Source organism: Synchiropus splendidus, chromosome 1, assembly GCF_027744825.2.
Source record: "Synchiropus splendidus isolate RoL2022-P1 chromosome 1, RoL_Sspl_1.0, whole genome shotgun sequence".
NCBI lineage: Eukaryota > Metazoa > Chordata > Actinopteri > Syngnathiformes > Callionymidae > Synchiropus > Synchiropus splendidus.
In genome coordinates, this window is record NC_071334.1 from 17,877,486 (window position 1) to 17,894,362 (window position 16,877).

The 16,877-nt window shown below is 43.2% G+C and overlaps 1 protein-coding gene and 1 long non-coding RNA gene across 2 annotated transcripts; one reads left to right on the top strand and one right to left on the bottom strand.

The window, feature by feature from the left end:
- Positions 1-8,760: 8,760 nt before the first annotated feature.
- On the bottom strand, positions 8,761-16,114 carry LOC128748377 (uncharacterized). Its single transcript, XR_008412791.1, has 3 exons — positions 15,839-16,114; positions 15,555-15,758; positions 8,761-9,549 (listed from the first exon to the last, which is right to left on the bottom strand). It is a non-coding gene; the product is annotated as an uncharacterized LOC128748377 (long non-coding RNA).
- gsx2 (GS homeobox 2) lies at positions 15,429-16,505 on the top strand. The gene is made up of 2 exons (XM_053847068.1): positions 15,429-15,818; positions 15,917-16,505. The coding sequence occupies exons 1-2, from the start codon at positions 15,443-15,445 to the stop codon at positions 16,255-16,257; spliced, it is 717 nt and encodes a 238-aa protein (XP_053703043.1). The 5' UTR covers positions 15,429-15,442; the 3' UTR covers positions 16,258-16,505.
- The last annotated feature ends 372 nt before the right edge of the window (positions 16,506-16,877 follow it).

Consider the following 16,877-nt stretch of genomic DNA (forward strand, 5'->3'; position numbering starts at 1 on the left):
ATTGACGCCTCTGAAGAAGAAGAAAAAGATGAGTTTGACCATCAACAAGTGTCAAAACAATGTCCATCCATTTTTGAGTAATTTACATTTGAGAGTGAGCCCAATAATATGTTGTAAAGGATTGTGGGGTCGATGACACACTGCACCAGTGGGCTTCATTGAGCGATGTATCTCTCAGGATTATATATTTTCATGAGAGATGTGTATTTCGAATTGTGAGTGAGAGGGACATGTACTTTCTTGAAGACCTCGATACAAAGGTTCATCTGACATTTTTTGTGGTCTATGTCACTCTTTCAACGTAAAGCAGAGCAAAAAGTGTTTTGATGCAAAGCTACTCTGTGAGTATGTGAGAGTTGAGATACAGAAACAAAAAATAAATACAGTGAGGCCACTTGACTTCAATGTATTTTTTCTGTCGCATCTGAAGAGTTTAATGCAGTGACTGAGTTGATGATCACAAAAGAAAGTGAGACTTTTGATAATTTGGAAAAACCTCTAGAGACCCTCTGCACACAAACATTCATAAATGCTGCTGTGAATTGCACTAATTATTATTTTTTTATTATTATGTTGTGATTTCTTTTAAAGATACTTGCGCATAAAAGAGCGGCTGTTTTTTATTGACAATACAAAGACCGTTCAAGGAAACTTAATTAAGGAACCAATTTTGATGTAGATAAACATTAGTATAAGAGCATTATGTGTGAACAGTCTAAGGACTGTTGTCTCCTGACACCAGCGTCTCAAGTGATCTCCGACAAGTGTACTAGAAGAGTCTTGAGCCTATTTGGACTGCTGCCTGCACATGGAACACTCCTCCCCTTCAGTTTAAGGCCATTGAGAGCCTCAGCAGCTGGGAGTGTTTGCCGCCTTGTAGTACACTGGTGAGGGTTAGTTAAACCACGGTCACAGGTCAGAGGTCAACCTCAGTGTCTGTGTAGAATAGGTTTAATTGACACAAAAGCAAATAGCTCGGTCTTGTGCTGGCAACTTTAACGAGGACGCCAGATGATACTTTTCCTTACAGCAGTGGAAGAAGGATTCAGGAGTGTCGCACTGAGCATCACTCATGAATTATAATATGTAAACCACACATTTCATATTTGAGTCAGTGCCATTTTTATAGCCATTTCTATAGATGTATTTGTAAAATAGAGTCAAATAATGTTCATGCTGTTGTTTCAATAGGTTTCTGATTTAAATGGCAGAAGTGTTTTACCTCTGTGCAAATCAAGTCGTTCATGTTTGTCACAATATTAGTCTGCACTTGAACACACCGCTGTAGTAGCAGCCATTGTCGAAAATGGCAAGTAACTCACTATGTATTCCATTATGAATCCCTAAACTATCTTAATCCATTTGAAGGGGTAAAACTGCTCATCAGAAAAGTCGCTCCACCATCGTAGGCTACAATATTATATATGTCATAAGACGACAGCCCTTTCTGACGCTCAAAAGCTCATGCATTCACAGCTCTGACCACGATGAAACGTGACCCATGTGTAGATTGAGGTTTTCACCATATGTGACTGTTTTTATTCACCATGTCATTTATCCATGAAAGAAAACACGTCCAGGTGATTCTAAATGTTGGAGGTGGCTGTGGCCAGAGTCATAACTGTAACAACAATGATGGCCTGCTCACTAGCAGAAGAGACTTCAGAATCAGAAACAACTTTATTGCCATGGTCAATAAAGTGGGGATCCCACCAACTAGTGCTTTGGATTAAAGTGCTGTCATGAATAAAATAAAATAAAATAAAATAAAATAAAATCCACAGCACTGCCTGAGACATGCAGCAGAGGACCACATCTCCCAATTCATAGCGAACAAGAAAGCCACCCCCACAGTAGGAGTACCATACCTGGTCACTTATTTTCAAAACAAACCTGCTGCCTAAATCAAATACTTCCAAACTAAGTCACCCATTGAACTTACTACCGAGAAGCTCTGGTGGAACCCAAGACTGCGGCTCGCCTGATCTTCTGAGTCGTAGGTGTGAATAAAAGCAGTTAAATGGCCGTCAACTCACGCGCTGTAAAAAAACATTGTTATGAAATTGTCCCATTATCACACCTCATCTTAAGAGCTCTCCCTAAAAAGCGGTTGATTCATTTTGTAAAAATGTTTGTTTAACTTTGTCCTTGAGTTTGGGGAATGTCAAAAAGATTGACACCGCACCTGTGAGCTGTCTCCAAAAGAGCCACCCAGACTGAGAAGAGGGGTGAGTGTAGTACGAGGACCGGCTGCCCAAGGCTTCCCGTCTCTGCAAACCACTTCAGTTCTCACTTGAGTGCCTCTGTTTGGGCCTTAACCCACACAGACTCCCACCTAACAGCTTCAGATTGAAATTCTTCCACTAGGCAAGACCCCGTGGCCCCCTCCACTCTCCGGCGCTCGGCACACACCAAGAAGCATTCAAAACGCATTAACGCCAAATCAATGGGGAACAGTGAAAAAAGCAAAAAAGGAGAAAAGAAAAATCTCCTTAGCAACATAATCTGGGCTGCCTGACGGGAGAGGAGAAAGGAGAGGAAAAAGAAAGAGGTGGTGGAGCCGTTTAGGTAGCAAGGAAGAGTTGAACACAAAAGCTGGACACACAGACGGCAACAAAATTGAAAATTAACACAGAAGAAACTGTTCCCTTTTTTTTGGCGGGGGGGGGAGAAAATTCTCTTCTAATGATTCTGAAACCTTCTCTGAGCCAGCCCCCTTACCCCTTCACTGTACTCCCTCCCCCGCCAAAAAAAAAAACAAAAAACAAAATGATACTGATTTATCTTACGAATCATTCTCTGGGTTAAGTTGCTTTATTATATTTAGTTCCCGTGGTTATCACTTTAGTTTTCAGAGCCTCACTTCAGAGGCTGGTTCCAAACTCTGGCCTTGGCGTAAATACGCAATTGACGAGTTTACGACAAAGAAACATGAGCTCAAAAGTTGGATTTTTTTTAACAAAAGAAAAGACAACAAAAAAATGCCCAACAAAAAGATAAAATCAGCTAAGGCCTAGAGTTACCTGAAATTTCTGGCAGCAGTGATTTCCCTCTTTATTAGTGCACCTGAACACAACATAACAGTTGGAGATGTTCTTGATCACCCACTGCGTATTCATGTGTATTTCATTCATTGGAAGTAGTAAGTCTGTTTTAAAAAGCCATAAATTCCTAATACCAGATTTAATAAATTTCAAAGTTGGTCATGAATCAAGATTTTAAAAAAATATGCAACAACCGCTTTTTGAAACTCAAAAGGTAAAAAACTTCTTGGTGTCAAAACAAATCTCAGGAGTCTTATTATAATTATGTACAAATGTATTTAAGTTGGGTATGTCCATGGATTGGACTGTGAACGGCATTGACATCATTTCATAACGTCGGTTCATTCAAGTCTCATAATGCATGACAACTGTTGGGACTGTAGCATCACAGCATTACAGTCAAAGGTTTAACCCATATAATCCTGTTAGGACTGGACACTATTTCTGAACTCATCTCTTGTTGCCGGAATTCTCCACCAGTCACCAAAAAGGTCTGATCCGGACCTTGCCTTCGGATCTTGATCAAACCACTTGGCACTCGGTTGTTTGCAGACCTTATCTACATGTTGGCTTGTTGGGGGTTTAAGTCGTCTCGTCTGGAGCCTCTGGACAAACACTTCAGTTGACTTAAAGACCATAAGCTGGTGTGAATGAGGAAAATATCTCAGAGTGAATCGTTTGGTCAAGCAAAGTCAAAAATAAATAAAGAAATAAGAGTGCATTATATTCCTCTGTTAATTGTGTGCAATTAGCATGGATCAGCAAATCTGGCCACCAGCAGCCCTTTGAATGACCTCTGACCTTTACTACATGATCAGCTCTTTGAGAGGAGGGCCTGCTTTAATTAGGAGGTCATTAAGAGCCAGCCGAACCCACCATGGGACCCTGGGAAGCCTCCACTTGGTCCCAACTGCAAAGATCCATTTAGCTGATCGCAGTGTAAAACTGCGCATTTGGATCCTATTTCGTATCATTGTTTTTGTCTGTGATACTGTCCTTTACAACATGTAAAAGTACCATAAACCATGAGTTGATTCAGGGTTGACTCGTGTTTGAAAGGTGAAAAGAAGGTTAGACGGCGACCCAATGAAGTACTGAGAAAGTCAAAACAACAAAATATGAAAGGCGGTGAATAACAGAGGAGAGTCCAAAGGGAAGAAACAACAAAGTCAAATAGAGTATAAAGGTGGCGAAAATAGATGACAAGGGACGGAGTGATTCCAAAGCCCTTATTCAAGCCTCTGATTTCACAGTGGCACAAAGAGCTTTGGGGACGTTTCATCCTTTTCACATTTCTTCTGCGTTTATTCAGTGTTATTCTGCAGTGCGCTGTCTCTTATATGGGAGAGGGAGCGCTGCCCAGAGAGGAGTCAGCTCCATTCACAGCTTTATAAATCACCTCAGCATGCACAGACCATAGCCAATCGGCCAATTACGCCCCCCTGACACACCGGGGCTGATAAAGAAGGCGCCGGACAATGGGATCACAGGCCAGATAAACGACCCTTTAATGAAGTCGCCCACTAAACAGGCCAAAACCGCGCGCCCCACTTACGTATTCCATCATGCCGTTGCCCTCACATTTCCTCTTGCTCAGCCGCCACGTCAGGCACAGCTGGGGAGAAGGAGACACAGGGAAGCGAAGCAGAGTGAGAGAAAACCAAGAGAAAAATGACTCTGCGCTCTGACATCGCCGAGCCCCCCGCCCAAGGCCCCTTTCAGACTTTTGGTCGAACAAAAGCATCTGTTGCCATACTGTGCCGCTCAGACCCCCCCCTCCACACATTTACTCAGGAAGGCCATGGAGCCTTGCAGGAGTTAGAAAAGGCACCACGGCGCCGTATGCAGCTGAGGCTGCTCACCTTGTGGTGCAACCTATTGTGAGTCTCCATCCAGGAGCGTCTCCATCCATCTTTGTGTCTCCAGACCAATGGAGAGAGTGGGATAAACTCTGTATGACAGAGTGAGAGCGAGGGTCACAAGACTGCAGCTGCAGGTTGAATAGAGGGAATGAAGGGATGATGTGTGAGAGAGTGAAGAGGCAGCTGCATGGTGGTCCCACCCCTCCAGCTCTTCACCAGAGGTTTGCTTGGATTCATCTTCGGACGGCGGTGCTAAATATAACCGAATATCCTGGTCAGAAATACAATGAGTGCTATTTGCAGGTTCTTAAAATACAAAATACATATCTTCACTCAGATTTAAATTGAATATGAGTCAAGTATGGTTGAATGTGAGTCATTCAACATTTAAGACATGGAACACAAGGGTGCCGTGATCACCAATGAGTGCAGGAAACACTTCTTTAATGCTCAAAAGGTATGCAATTGTATGCTCAATTAAATGTAGGTAAAATTGTTGCATAAAAATTCATGGATTTTCTTGTTCACTCGGCATTGAACTTCTCCCCTTACAACAGTACTGGCTCACAACTTGTGTAATCTCTCCATCTCGTCCAGCTCCACCAGGTGGTCTCCGTCCAAGTGGACATGGCTGGACTCCATTCAAAGAAGGATGAGCTAACTTCCTCCTGTCTTTTAAAATAAGCAGCGGCCTGAGGACTGTGAGGTGAAGAAAATGGATGGGAAAACTGAGAGAGCTTTGCATTCAGGCCAAACAGTCTTTTTGTTGGAACAGTGCAGTGACACAGAACTCATGGCCGCTACTTGTTCTCACTAATCTCACAAATAGTGATTCCCCTCCAGACTTTTCTGATGTGAGTAGTTTCCATGCGTCGTCATCTCAGAACCAGCAGTGTTAATGAAATCTCTGGTCACTGAATCACAGAGCAGTATCTGGATCATTGTATGTACCAGTCACGACTCTGGCAGGGGACAAATATCATGACCTCACATGCCCTTGCGCAGCAAGGACACAATGTGTGTTAAAGTCAAGGCTCGGGGCCAAATCTGGCCCAACAAGTCATTTCCTGTGGCCTGCAAGAGCTTTTTTTTTTATTGTAGAATCAAATTAAAAACTGATTTGAACCCTAACTGTAACCACTGTAGCTCAGGTTTTGTGCTTTGATAGACTTTGAAATGGTCATTATTATTAGCAATAATTAATGTGGAGGTTCTTATAAACCGTAAAAACAGTAAAAGGGAATACGATAAATGTTGGGAAAACAGGGGAATGTTGGTTAAGAAAAACCTTGACTCCCAGTATGGTGATCTTTTAATGTTTTTAAAGATGAAAAAAAACATTGATTCATGTCTATATACAGGGGTTGGACAAAATAATGAAAACACTAAAAAAGCTAAAAAAGCTACACCTTAAAGCTTTAAGGTGTTTGCATTATTTTGTCCAACCCCTGTATATGGAACAAAAATCCCATAAATTCTTCAGAATAATGTCTGATTTTATGGCTGCCACGTGCCAGATCACATGATCAAACCACCATGGTTTTGGCAAGACTGGTGAAATTTTATTTTTGTATATCATAATTTTGTATTGTATGTAATCATGAATGTGAAATTATATTTATTAAACTTAAACTTAAATTAAAATTATGATAAAATATTATATGTTTAACAACTTCTAAACAATTTTTTCCTAGACTTACTGTTGATGTTGTCGTGCCTTTGTGTCAGATGTAAACTTGTAATGCAAAACAAGAAAAAAAAAGTAAAAAAAAAAGAGTCCAAAATTTTAATGACTGAACAAATCCAACAAAAGGGTTTCGACATCCGCCTGAAGTGGAAGTGAATGATTGCTTCATCAGCAGGTGCAGCGTGAGTGTCACCAAGTTCAGATCCCTCCCCCACTGTCACCTCTCCCCCCCGTGTTTATTCACTAAAAGTCGCTCTTGGACTTCAATGTACCCCGAACATCTTTATTCTGCAAACCGTCTTTAGAGCAAGCCTCTGAGATTTGGTGCCTTGTCCTCATTAGCATGGAGCGCAGGTCCTCTCCCGCGATGCCACAGTGTCACTGTAAAGTTATACTGTCTTCCTCGACACAAACATCTCACTTCAAACGCATTTACTGCGTCCGGCATTATGTGGATCCAGAGAGACACTTTTAAGAGTGTGTTTAGCATTCAGGCTGGGTCATTCTTCTCGCCTGTCTCAGCCAAGAAATCTTTGTTTGCTCGCTACTCTTCAAACCATGGAGTGTCAGGAGGGGCGGGGGATCGATTTGATTCTAATCGGACCATGAAAAGAACATGATCTAACTACTTTCAGGGAAGAGTATATTTAGGCCCACTCCTCTTTACACTCTCCCTCTCTCCATCCCTCCTACTTCAGCTTGGGCACAATGACGCTGGCCAATTTAAAAGGCTTTGAATGCATCGTCAATGACTTTCTGAATGTGAAGAAGAGAGATTTGGAGAGGGACGGAGGGAGTGAGAAAACCAGGGAAAAAAGGGGGTAAATGGTGAAAAAAAAAAAAAAAAGACTTGGGAGCAAACATAAAAATTCCAAGAGTTGTTTAAGCGTGGGTGGGTTCATTTGCATGACAGCACCATGTGAATGAGACTGACCTCTTGGACCGCCCCAGTGCTGTGGCGAGCTGCAGCCTGACGTGGAGGCTTTGACCCGGCTCATTGACTCTGAATAGATACTCTGTCAAAGGGAGGGACCTCGCCGCTCTCAGCCGGACAGGCATCTGCAGACCTCCTGTTTGACACCGAGCTACCTATGTTTCCATCTCTGCGAGTATCTTACTGGGCCATGCGCGGCCACACACACCAGCACACGCACTCGTCTGGCGACAGGTGCAGCGGAGCTCTTGCACGTGCAGCCCCATCCACACGCTTCACTTGATGGCTCCATGATTTAATGCAACAGGCAGGTGAGAGGACACAGACCAGACTGGGGGTCGGGGGGCGTCTGAGCGATGTAGCTTGCATACAAATCTGGGTTAGTGCCCAAAACTCCCCCAAGAGCCCATACAAAGTTGCGACTCTGTGCAAACACAAAGCTCAGACGGCTCACAAACAAGCCCTCCATTAATCCAGCCGGCAAAAACCTACGATGATGCAGACAGGCGCTCTTGGCCTTGACCTCCATTTCTACCAAAAGAACTCGTCGCAGTTGGAGATGCACAACACTCGATTCATCCGTTCATTGTCTCCTCCTGCTTATCCTGGAGAGGTCATGGGGCGAACCCAATAAATTATAATTTAGTGGCTCATACCGATGACAGTGTGTGTCAGGTGTGGAATTCTCTATCATGATAATGTATTATCAGTCATCGACTGAGAGAACTGACTTGGAAGATGTAGACACTAGATGCCAGTAACTCTGCCTGGCCTAACAGCGTCTGTTGGAAAGTACTGTGGAAAATGATTTATGCAACTAGTTGTTTTTCCGGGGTCCAAGTTTGACAGGATAGGGATGAGAACCCATTGTATAAATGACACACTGATATTAAAGTAATATATGGACATATTTTGCTTAAAAAATACATTTACGTTAATTGTAAATCCTTGAAAATTAAAAAAATATACATTCATTATATCTTTTTTTTATTTCAATGTAAAGCACAGCATCAAAAATTATGTTTTACATTCTGCTTGCTGTTATATGAAAGTAAAAAAAATCAACAAAAAAATTGATTTGAACACAATAAATCATGAATGATAATAAATTGGTTAATATATTAATAAAGCATTGGAATCATTAGTTTGGGAAAGGAACTTAAACAGCTTTTTAGAAAAACTTTAATAGAAAACCAACATTTGCAAGGAAAAATGTTCCAAATCCAAGCTACATGTTTCTGCAAGGCCAAAATCTGCTTCACAGAGTCTGAAATTCTGAAACACATACTCACCCATCACTTACTGTAAAGTTACTATTAAAGGCTTTTGCTTTCTTTAGTTCCATTTTTTTAGTTCCTCAGAAATCAAAGTTGAACAAGGCCCAGTGTTGCCCACCACACTGCAGCAGGCTCATGTGATGTCCCAAAATGCCTGCCAACAATTCTCCTGTTGTGTTGACCAATGAGCCCAAATGAGCTTTAAACACTTTGTGAATTTCTCATGAAATGGTTAAAGCCGTGTAATGCCATCAAAACTCCTAGAATGAAACCAGAAGTATGAATTACAATTTGAGTACGCAGTGACTAATTCAAAGCAATTTCAAGTAAAGCTTGAGACGTGGCTCCATTGTGATGTAGTTGGGAAGAGCGTTAGGAATTATGAAAGTCCGGTTCAGAGCTGTTTATGCAGTCGGCAGAGAGGCACAACATGATAGCAGCGCTGCTGATCGAGTAAATGAGCTGACTGAAGTTGCGTCCAGACAGACAACAAACATCCTCTCTGGATATTTTGCAATAATCACATCAGAGGAAAGAGGTTTGTTTTTCGTCAGCAAGTCTCTGTGAAAAAGGCTGCTCCAGAGACACTAACAGTCTGTGATGAGTTTCAGCATCGTGACAATTCCACGCATCCTCATCCGCTTATCAGTTGCCGGGTCGTGGGGGCAGCAGCTTCAGAAGGACACGGCAAACGCCCTTCTCCCGGGCCACATCCACCACTTCCAACTGAGGGATCCTGTGAGGCCTGTGAAGAGATATGAAATTCACTTTTCACACCCTGTTTTAGTCAAACAAGTAGCAGAGGTCTGGAAGAACAGAAGGAGAGTTTCTCTTTGAAAGATCAGACGGAAAGATCACACTTTTTAATGTGTGTGCGATTCAGCTAGCACATTTTTTTTTTTTAGAATGACGAAACAAAAAAGAAATGAAATTTGTTCTAACTATCTAGTCAGACAATGAGGTGGGCAAGTCAATGATCAACGAAATCCATCCATCTTTTTTCTGCAGAAGCACAAGAGGATAAATATGAGAGGTGAAACTGATGTGAAGAGCTGGTCGAACTCCATGACCATGAAACTCTATACAACAATATTAAAGTAATTACAACTACAAAAATCTTGAATGGAAAAAGTATTATCATGATGTGAACTAACACAACTGATGTGAGTAGAGCCTGAGCTCTCTTTGAGAGCAGAGGCTCTTCTGTGTGACCAGACTTCTCTGTCAGTCTAAAACACACAAGTTTGCTTAGATCAGTTAAATGTGAATGACTGAAATAACTTCTATTCCCAAGTAATTCTGAAGACACCTTTCTTCTTCCTTTTTCGTGCGCATTAATGAGTGTTTGTGAGTTTGAACCTGTCTGTCCTGGTGGCTTTACTGAAGTGATCTGACACACGTTAGAATCTGACCAAACAAAAACAATCTGTGTCGCATTAATGAATATTACTGAGTTTTTTTTGTGTGTGTGTGTGAAATATTTTTAAATGATGGTATCGAACCCAAGCCAGCTATCGAGGGCTGAGCTGACTGATCTAAATGAAACAAACACACTGGTTAGAAACAGTGTTGAAGAGAAGCATGTTGGTCTGTTTGTGCCTCCACTGTCAGATGAAGAGGAGAGAGGTCTGTCTATTCAAGGCCTGACGACAAAAGCCACGCCAAGGACACACTTTCCATCCTGCTTCCGCTCCAGCACACAGGCTCAATCCAAGGGTTTTCCCTTTCACCGGTGCAAAAGGGTAACAATATCACCTTGTTTCGGGGCGGATTCTGGATGAGCACTCGATTTCACTTTCATCGGGAAGCCATTGAGGAGAACTGTTTTGAGTCTGGATCCAAAGATAGCTGCAGCGGTTTTCAGATTTTGGATGTTTTCAACAAAGGAGGGCGGATGATGTTTGGAGTTGAACGTGTTCAGACGCAGTCTAAAGGCATCAGCTTGAAGCCAAATAATTTTCGTAAAAGCCCAACCATTAACGAAGATAGAACAGCCAGTGAGAGGCAGAATAATGAGTCCTCACAGCTGATCGCTCACGTAAGTGGCCGATAGAGTAGCTTCCTATTACAGCCGGGATGAAAACTCAGAACTGTACGACAACTCAAGCAAGAAGAGATTGAAATAAGGGCTGTTCTGTGTTGTGCTGCTTATTTTGTCTCCATAATTGCGCTTGCTTAGTGTTTTGGAAACAACGGCGGGGGCGGGGGACGGGGGGGGAGGCGGCGGCGGCGGCGGGGGCTCCGGCAATCATCCTTAATAAAGACATTTCCCTGGGAACCTAACCGTGATCCGCCTCAATATCAGTCGGTGTTTATCTCATTTCTGAGGCTCGGTAATTGTGTGCAGCATCAAACGCAGACACATGCACAAGGAGTGTGCGTCTGCGAGCGTGGAGTGTGGACGGCCAGACGCTGGTCGGCGCAGGGGCACACTTCAGCCAGGAGTGTCTGGTCAGAGCGCCTCTGTGAGACTGAGGAGTGTCTGTCTAATTAGAGGGAGCCTGGTGCTGGACATCTCTATGGGCCATCAACAGGAGCCTCGCAGGCTTTGTCCCTCAGTCTCAGCCCACAATGAGCCTGTCACTTTACTTTTTCTATGGCGCTGAGGGCCGAGCTCTCAATAACACTCACAGAAAACTGTTTCAAAGATGCCCCGAGGAAATGTTGCAGCAAGGGGATGGTCTTCTTTTGCCGGTACACAAGTTCAATGTTTGTGTTTCTGAATATGCTTCATGTGGACTGGAAGAGTTGTCCGAGCTCATTGGTCATACATGATGGCAGTCGAACTGGCGTGTTTTAAAGCAGTTAACCAAACAATTTTGGCTCTATTAGCAGTTGAATCCAGACAAAAGTGTTCATAGCTGCCGGTTGGTTTCTGCCTCTTGGAACTATGAGCAGAAACTCCAGGAAACACTGGTAGAGAATGATGTTCAATGCTGGACGAATGGTTCACACAGAGTGAAAAGTTTTGGTGGTTTTTTTTTTATTCCTCAAGACAATCGTCCGTTTGTGTTTACCATGTAACTCTCATGCAGTTATTAAAGAGCGCCGCTGTCATTTGCATGTTACTTTACTGACGGAGCTCATAAACTCCTGGCGCGAGGCGGAGAAAAAAGCCTTTGTCTCTCCGTCAAAGTGGTCACAGTACTTACCCACGCAATTATTTCCAACTCATTTTTGCATAGAATCCTAATTATTCACTCAGAAATGAATACGATTCTGCATTCACCGGGCTAAAACTCCTGCAGGACGCCATTCACAGCAACCCCCACCCTCCTTTCTTTCAGCTAAAACCAAGAGATGGAGACTGGCCACTGCAGCTGCTATTCACTGCAACGAGATAATTGTTAATGAAAAGTCATTGCGTGGCATTATGTGAACCACAGGATCATTGTTCATTTCCCCCCATCGGCATTGAAGTCTATATGGCGGAGCAAAGTGTTTCCTTTGAGTTTTGGTATTCATGATCTGTTGCCTGGTTACTAATAAAGGGGCAAATCATCCACTGTATCGGCCAAGATGGGCTGCAGACTGGGCCCACACAACAATGCAAGGTTTGTAAAAAGGCGTTGAAACAAGTTAATGACGCTTGTTCAACAAAACATTAATGGACTTCTTCACGGTGTACTATAGCATGGGATGTGCCCTGAATGAAGGGGGGGGGCTTTAGCAGGAGACTTTTACAGGTTTGTGTGTTCTTTTACTACAGGGAGGAGCTGGAAACACACACACACACACACACACATACAACTGGTCTCGGGCTCAGAATTATGGTTTCTCACTCTAGTGAACTTTTACTATCTTTTATGTGTAAGTTAAAATATCATCACAGTCAATGGGCCGGTGATTAATGGACCATCGGCACTGGGAGCTGAATAGGAGGCAAAAAAAAAAAGGAGCGGAGAAATGAAAAAGCCAAGATCTTTTGATTCCAAGCTCGGGGATACAGGAGCGAAGGCCTCTTCTGCTGCACCCGCTCCTTAAACCAAGCGGACACAAAAGTGCAGCCTTGTCACTCCGAGCAGAATAAAGGGAATCATAGGATTTCTTTTCCCTTAAATGGACCAATTTTCTCCTTGAGTTATGAAAGTAATGGCTAGGTAACAGCCTGTGCTCAGTACCCGGCAGCCTAATGCTTCCTAAATCCTTCCACGTGGCTCCACTAGTCGTAGCAATTAGGCCTCATTATAGCCTCATAAAGGCTCTCATTTGTGGGATTACTTCATAGACAGTGAAATTTTATCAGGCAGAATTATGGTAAAAATAATATCGGAGCTCGCGCGGCGCGATGGGGACGCGCGCCACGCATCATTCCGCATGGTCGGCTCCCACCCTCTCTCCAGCACACACACACTTGTTTGACATCATCATCTGTGCATCTTCCACGCCGAACACTCTATTAGAGCAATTACTGTCTGTGTGACAGACACGTGGGTGTGTGTGTGTGTGTGTGTTTTGGATTTTAAACACTTTTAAACAATTTTTTCGGAACCGATTTTCCCATCCATGTGTGGTTTAAATGGAAAATAATGCCATCGATGGAGTGCCTAAAGTTGGCAGAGTGTTTATTTGACTGGGGAGGTGTGTGTGTGTGTGTGTGCACCACAAACCCACAGAGTCCATCAGAAGGTCCAGATGAAAGCAGGCGCTGAACTCCGGCAGTGACCCGCCTGCAGGATCACACTCGCTAATTATCGTCACAAGATGAGGGATTAGCGCATTTCTGGAATAACTGGCTGTTTACCCCCGCACAGAGCGGCCTTTATAAACACTTTCTAATTGAATCCTAATCGCCATCAAATAACCAGCGTCCAGACTCCACATCACTTCATAATTCTTTAATTGCTGGAAGTGAAACCGACCAACCGGATTCAGAGTCACCATTAGGCGCCACAGCATTTAGTGGGCAATTCCTGAAATCCCATTTGGACTCGTATGTGGATAGAAAGTAGGTACGGGTCTGAAGGCATCCGCTTTGTTTGGTTTGTTTGTTTGTTTGTTTGGTTTGGTTTTGTTCATTTACTGTTGTTTCGTTTTCATTTTTGGCTGCAGAAAGGCTCTTATTAACATTCACAAGTGGGAAATGTCGAGCCCCGATGAGTTTCATGGGACATTTACAAGACCTACTGTGTAACTGTGGTTCATCCACATGCACAGCCTTTTGGGCTTCCTTTATTTTTACGCAGTTTTCACCTCGGATACACCAAAATAAGGATTCAATGACTTCAACCAGGAGTCCAGTTGGCCTATCCTAGTCCTATCATCATTTGGCAACTCAGGTTTATATTTAGCTTTGATCCAAACTCCAAGTTCTGATCAGTGGCTGGTCAGTTAGTTCAACCTGTGTCAACAGGACAGACAGACGCTGGCAACCATGGAGGCAGGAGAGTCCAGTAACACCAGCACGAAGAGACAAAGTTACTTTGAAGAGTGGGAGACAGATATGTTTCATGAATGCGAACATATGTGAGTCTGATCTGTGACGTGAGAATGTATATGAAGGATCAACGGTTAAACAGCAACTAGACATTCCAGTGAAGAGCACCATCTAGAACGAGAAGGTGAAGGAACAACATCATTCTAGTGGTGATCCCTGTGAAGGGACTTTATTTGGGCGCGTTTGTTTTCACCATAACAATGACGAATACAGATGTTCTTACACTGCTGAGTAGTTTCTTATTGTTCTAGTGACCCTTTAAACTGAGTTAAGGATCCGGCTGCAACAAATGTAATGTTACAGAAGCAAGACTAGAATTTTAAAAAGCTGATGTTGTGACTGTATAGTGTTGGTGACTTCAAATTCATACATTTGTCGCTGAGAAAAAAGGTCACTGATTTGTCTCATATTTTGTTTGTGAAGTCTGAACGTAATAGGCTGCTACAGTTTCTCAAAACCTGTCATTTACTATGTGAATGAACAGTTACATCAAAACACATACAGACGTTGGCGCAATTTATCTGGATCAAACAATAATAGAACCTCTGACTCACTTCCACATCATTTAAAAAATATATATTAAGGCAGATGATACACATGCTAAAATATAAAGGCCAAAACTTCTTGCATTTATCATGGTCTTCTTTTGTTTGTTGCTATCCAAATGCATTGGATAGCAATAAACATACTTCATGAAAACCTCCATTAAAGATGAGTTGACTGAGGACTCTGGTTAGGAGAAGCTCTGGGTCTCTTTGCTCTGGATGCTGCTCCCACGACCTGCCCTCTGATAAGCAGTGGAAAATGGGTAGATGGACAAACTTTATTGAATGGGGACTAGAACTAAAGGTCCTACATTTACCTTCGTTTCTGGTGCGGACAAAGTGGTGGTTTGTTCATTGAAAAAAATGTGGAAACAGTTGAAAGTTACTTTGTTAATTTTTAAATCCCTTTTATGTCTTTACACTTGTTTTCAGATAGTTCCCTGAGTCGGGCAGCCAAGAAGCAGTGTATGATTGGAGGGGTCCTGTGACGTCACGTGGTCCTTTGACAGTTTGAAGCCGGGTGCGCACGTGGGTGACGCGCCAGGGCCCACCCTCTCCGGGGTCCCTTTTGTTGAAGTATCAAACATAAGCACTTTAGGAGATCCCGAGGGGTTTCAGATGAGACTCAGCGATCTTCCAGCGACCACCCATCCACCATGTCCAGATCTTTCTACGTCGACTCTTTAATCATCAAGGACACGGTGAGACCCGGGCCCACGGAGCACCACCCGGGTCAGGACTTCCTTATACCCCTCAGCATGCACTCACCCAGCGTTATGACGGTCACGGCACCGGTGTGTCCGTCCAGGAAGAGCGGGACGTTCTGCGTCTGCCCCTTGTGCGTCACGTCCCACATCCACTCATCCCGCAGCGGCATTCCAATCTTGAAAGGCCAGTTCCCTGGAGCCGACGCGCAATACTGTCCGAGGATAGCGCACCAATCTGCGGCACTTGCTCACCCCGGGCACACACCTGTTGGCACACCAACGTTCAGCGTCACGGACCCTCGGAGGTACCACTGTCTCTCAATAGGTGAGTCTTGTTTTACGCACCTCCTTCACCAGTCCCTAGTCGGACTTGCTGTTCCTCATCTTCAGACTTGGCTCAACTTGCGTGTCCTCCTCCAACAGGCGCGTCTGAGAGCGCTCACATCCAGAACGGCAAGCGAATGCGCACCGCTTTCACCAGCACGCAACTTTTAGAACTGGAAAGGGAGTTTTCCACAAACATGTACCTTTCGAGACTTAGACGAATCGAGATTGCTACGTACTTGAACCTGTCGGAGAAGCAGGTGAAGATCTGGTTCCAGAACCGAAGAGTGAAGCACAAGAAAGAAGGCAAAGCCACGCAGAGGAGCGCGCACAGTGGCTGCAAGTGCACTGGCGCGCACACGGACTATCCACGATCAGAGGACGAGGAGTCTCTGTCTCCAGCGTCTGCCTCTGAGGAGAAAGAGGTAACCCTCATATGAGCGTGTCCCATGCACCTGTTTACCCCAAAACCTGTGGATTTTTCTGCATGAGAAGACAAGTCGTCTGCGACGCTCCTCGCATCGTTCAATGGAATTACTGTGAATGCGCCCAAATGAAACTGGTGTTGAGACTCTCTCCATGTTTTCTCTGCAAGTTAAAATGTATCTTCCCAGTTTTTTCTCCGGTTATACGGCCAATTTGTGAAATGAAGTCCGCCATGCAAAAGTATTTGTATATTCTGTATTTATTGTAATAAACCCAATGATGAAGAAATGGTGCTTGTACTTTTTCAACTGCAAAATACAATAATAATAATAATAATAATTTTTATTATCAAACAACAGTTGTGATTTGTGTGGAGATCTTTATATGATAAAAATTCAACAATTGCAACATACTCTATTATGCTATGTTATTATTATTAGTAGTAGTAGTAGCAGTATTACTAGTCGTAGTGCTGGTAGTAGTAGTTTAAAAGGCAATAAATGTGACAAGTATAAAAAAAAATATATTTTAAATACATATATTTTAAAAATAACAATGAATGATGCATGAATCAGCCAATTTTCTGAGATAAATATTATTCTGCAGTAAAATGCGTTATCAACAATATTAACAT

Excerpts from the sequence above, each read along its gene's own strand:
- gsx2 (XM_053847068.1), top strand. The coding sequence starts at position 15,443 with ATGTCCAGATCTTTCTACGTCGACTCTTTAATCATCAAGGACACGGTG. Across the intron at positions 15,819-15,916 it reads GTACCACTGTCTCTCAATAG|GCGCGTCTGAGAGCGCTCAC; the intron begins GTGAGTCTTGTT and ends CTCCTCCAACAG.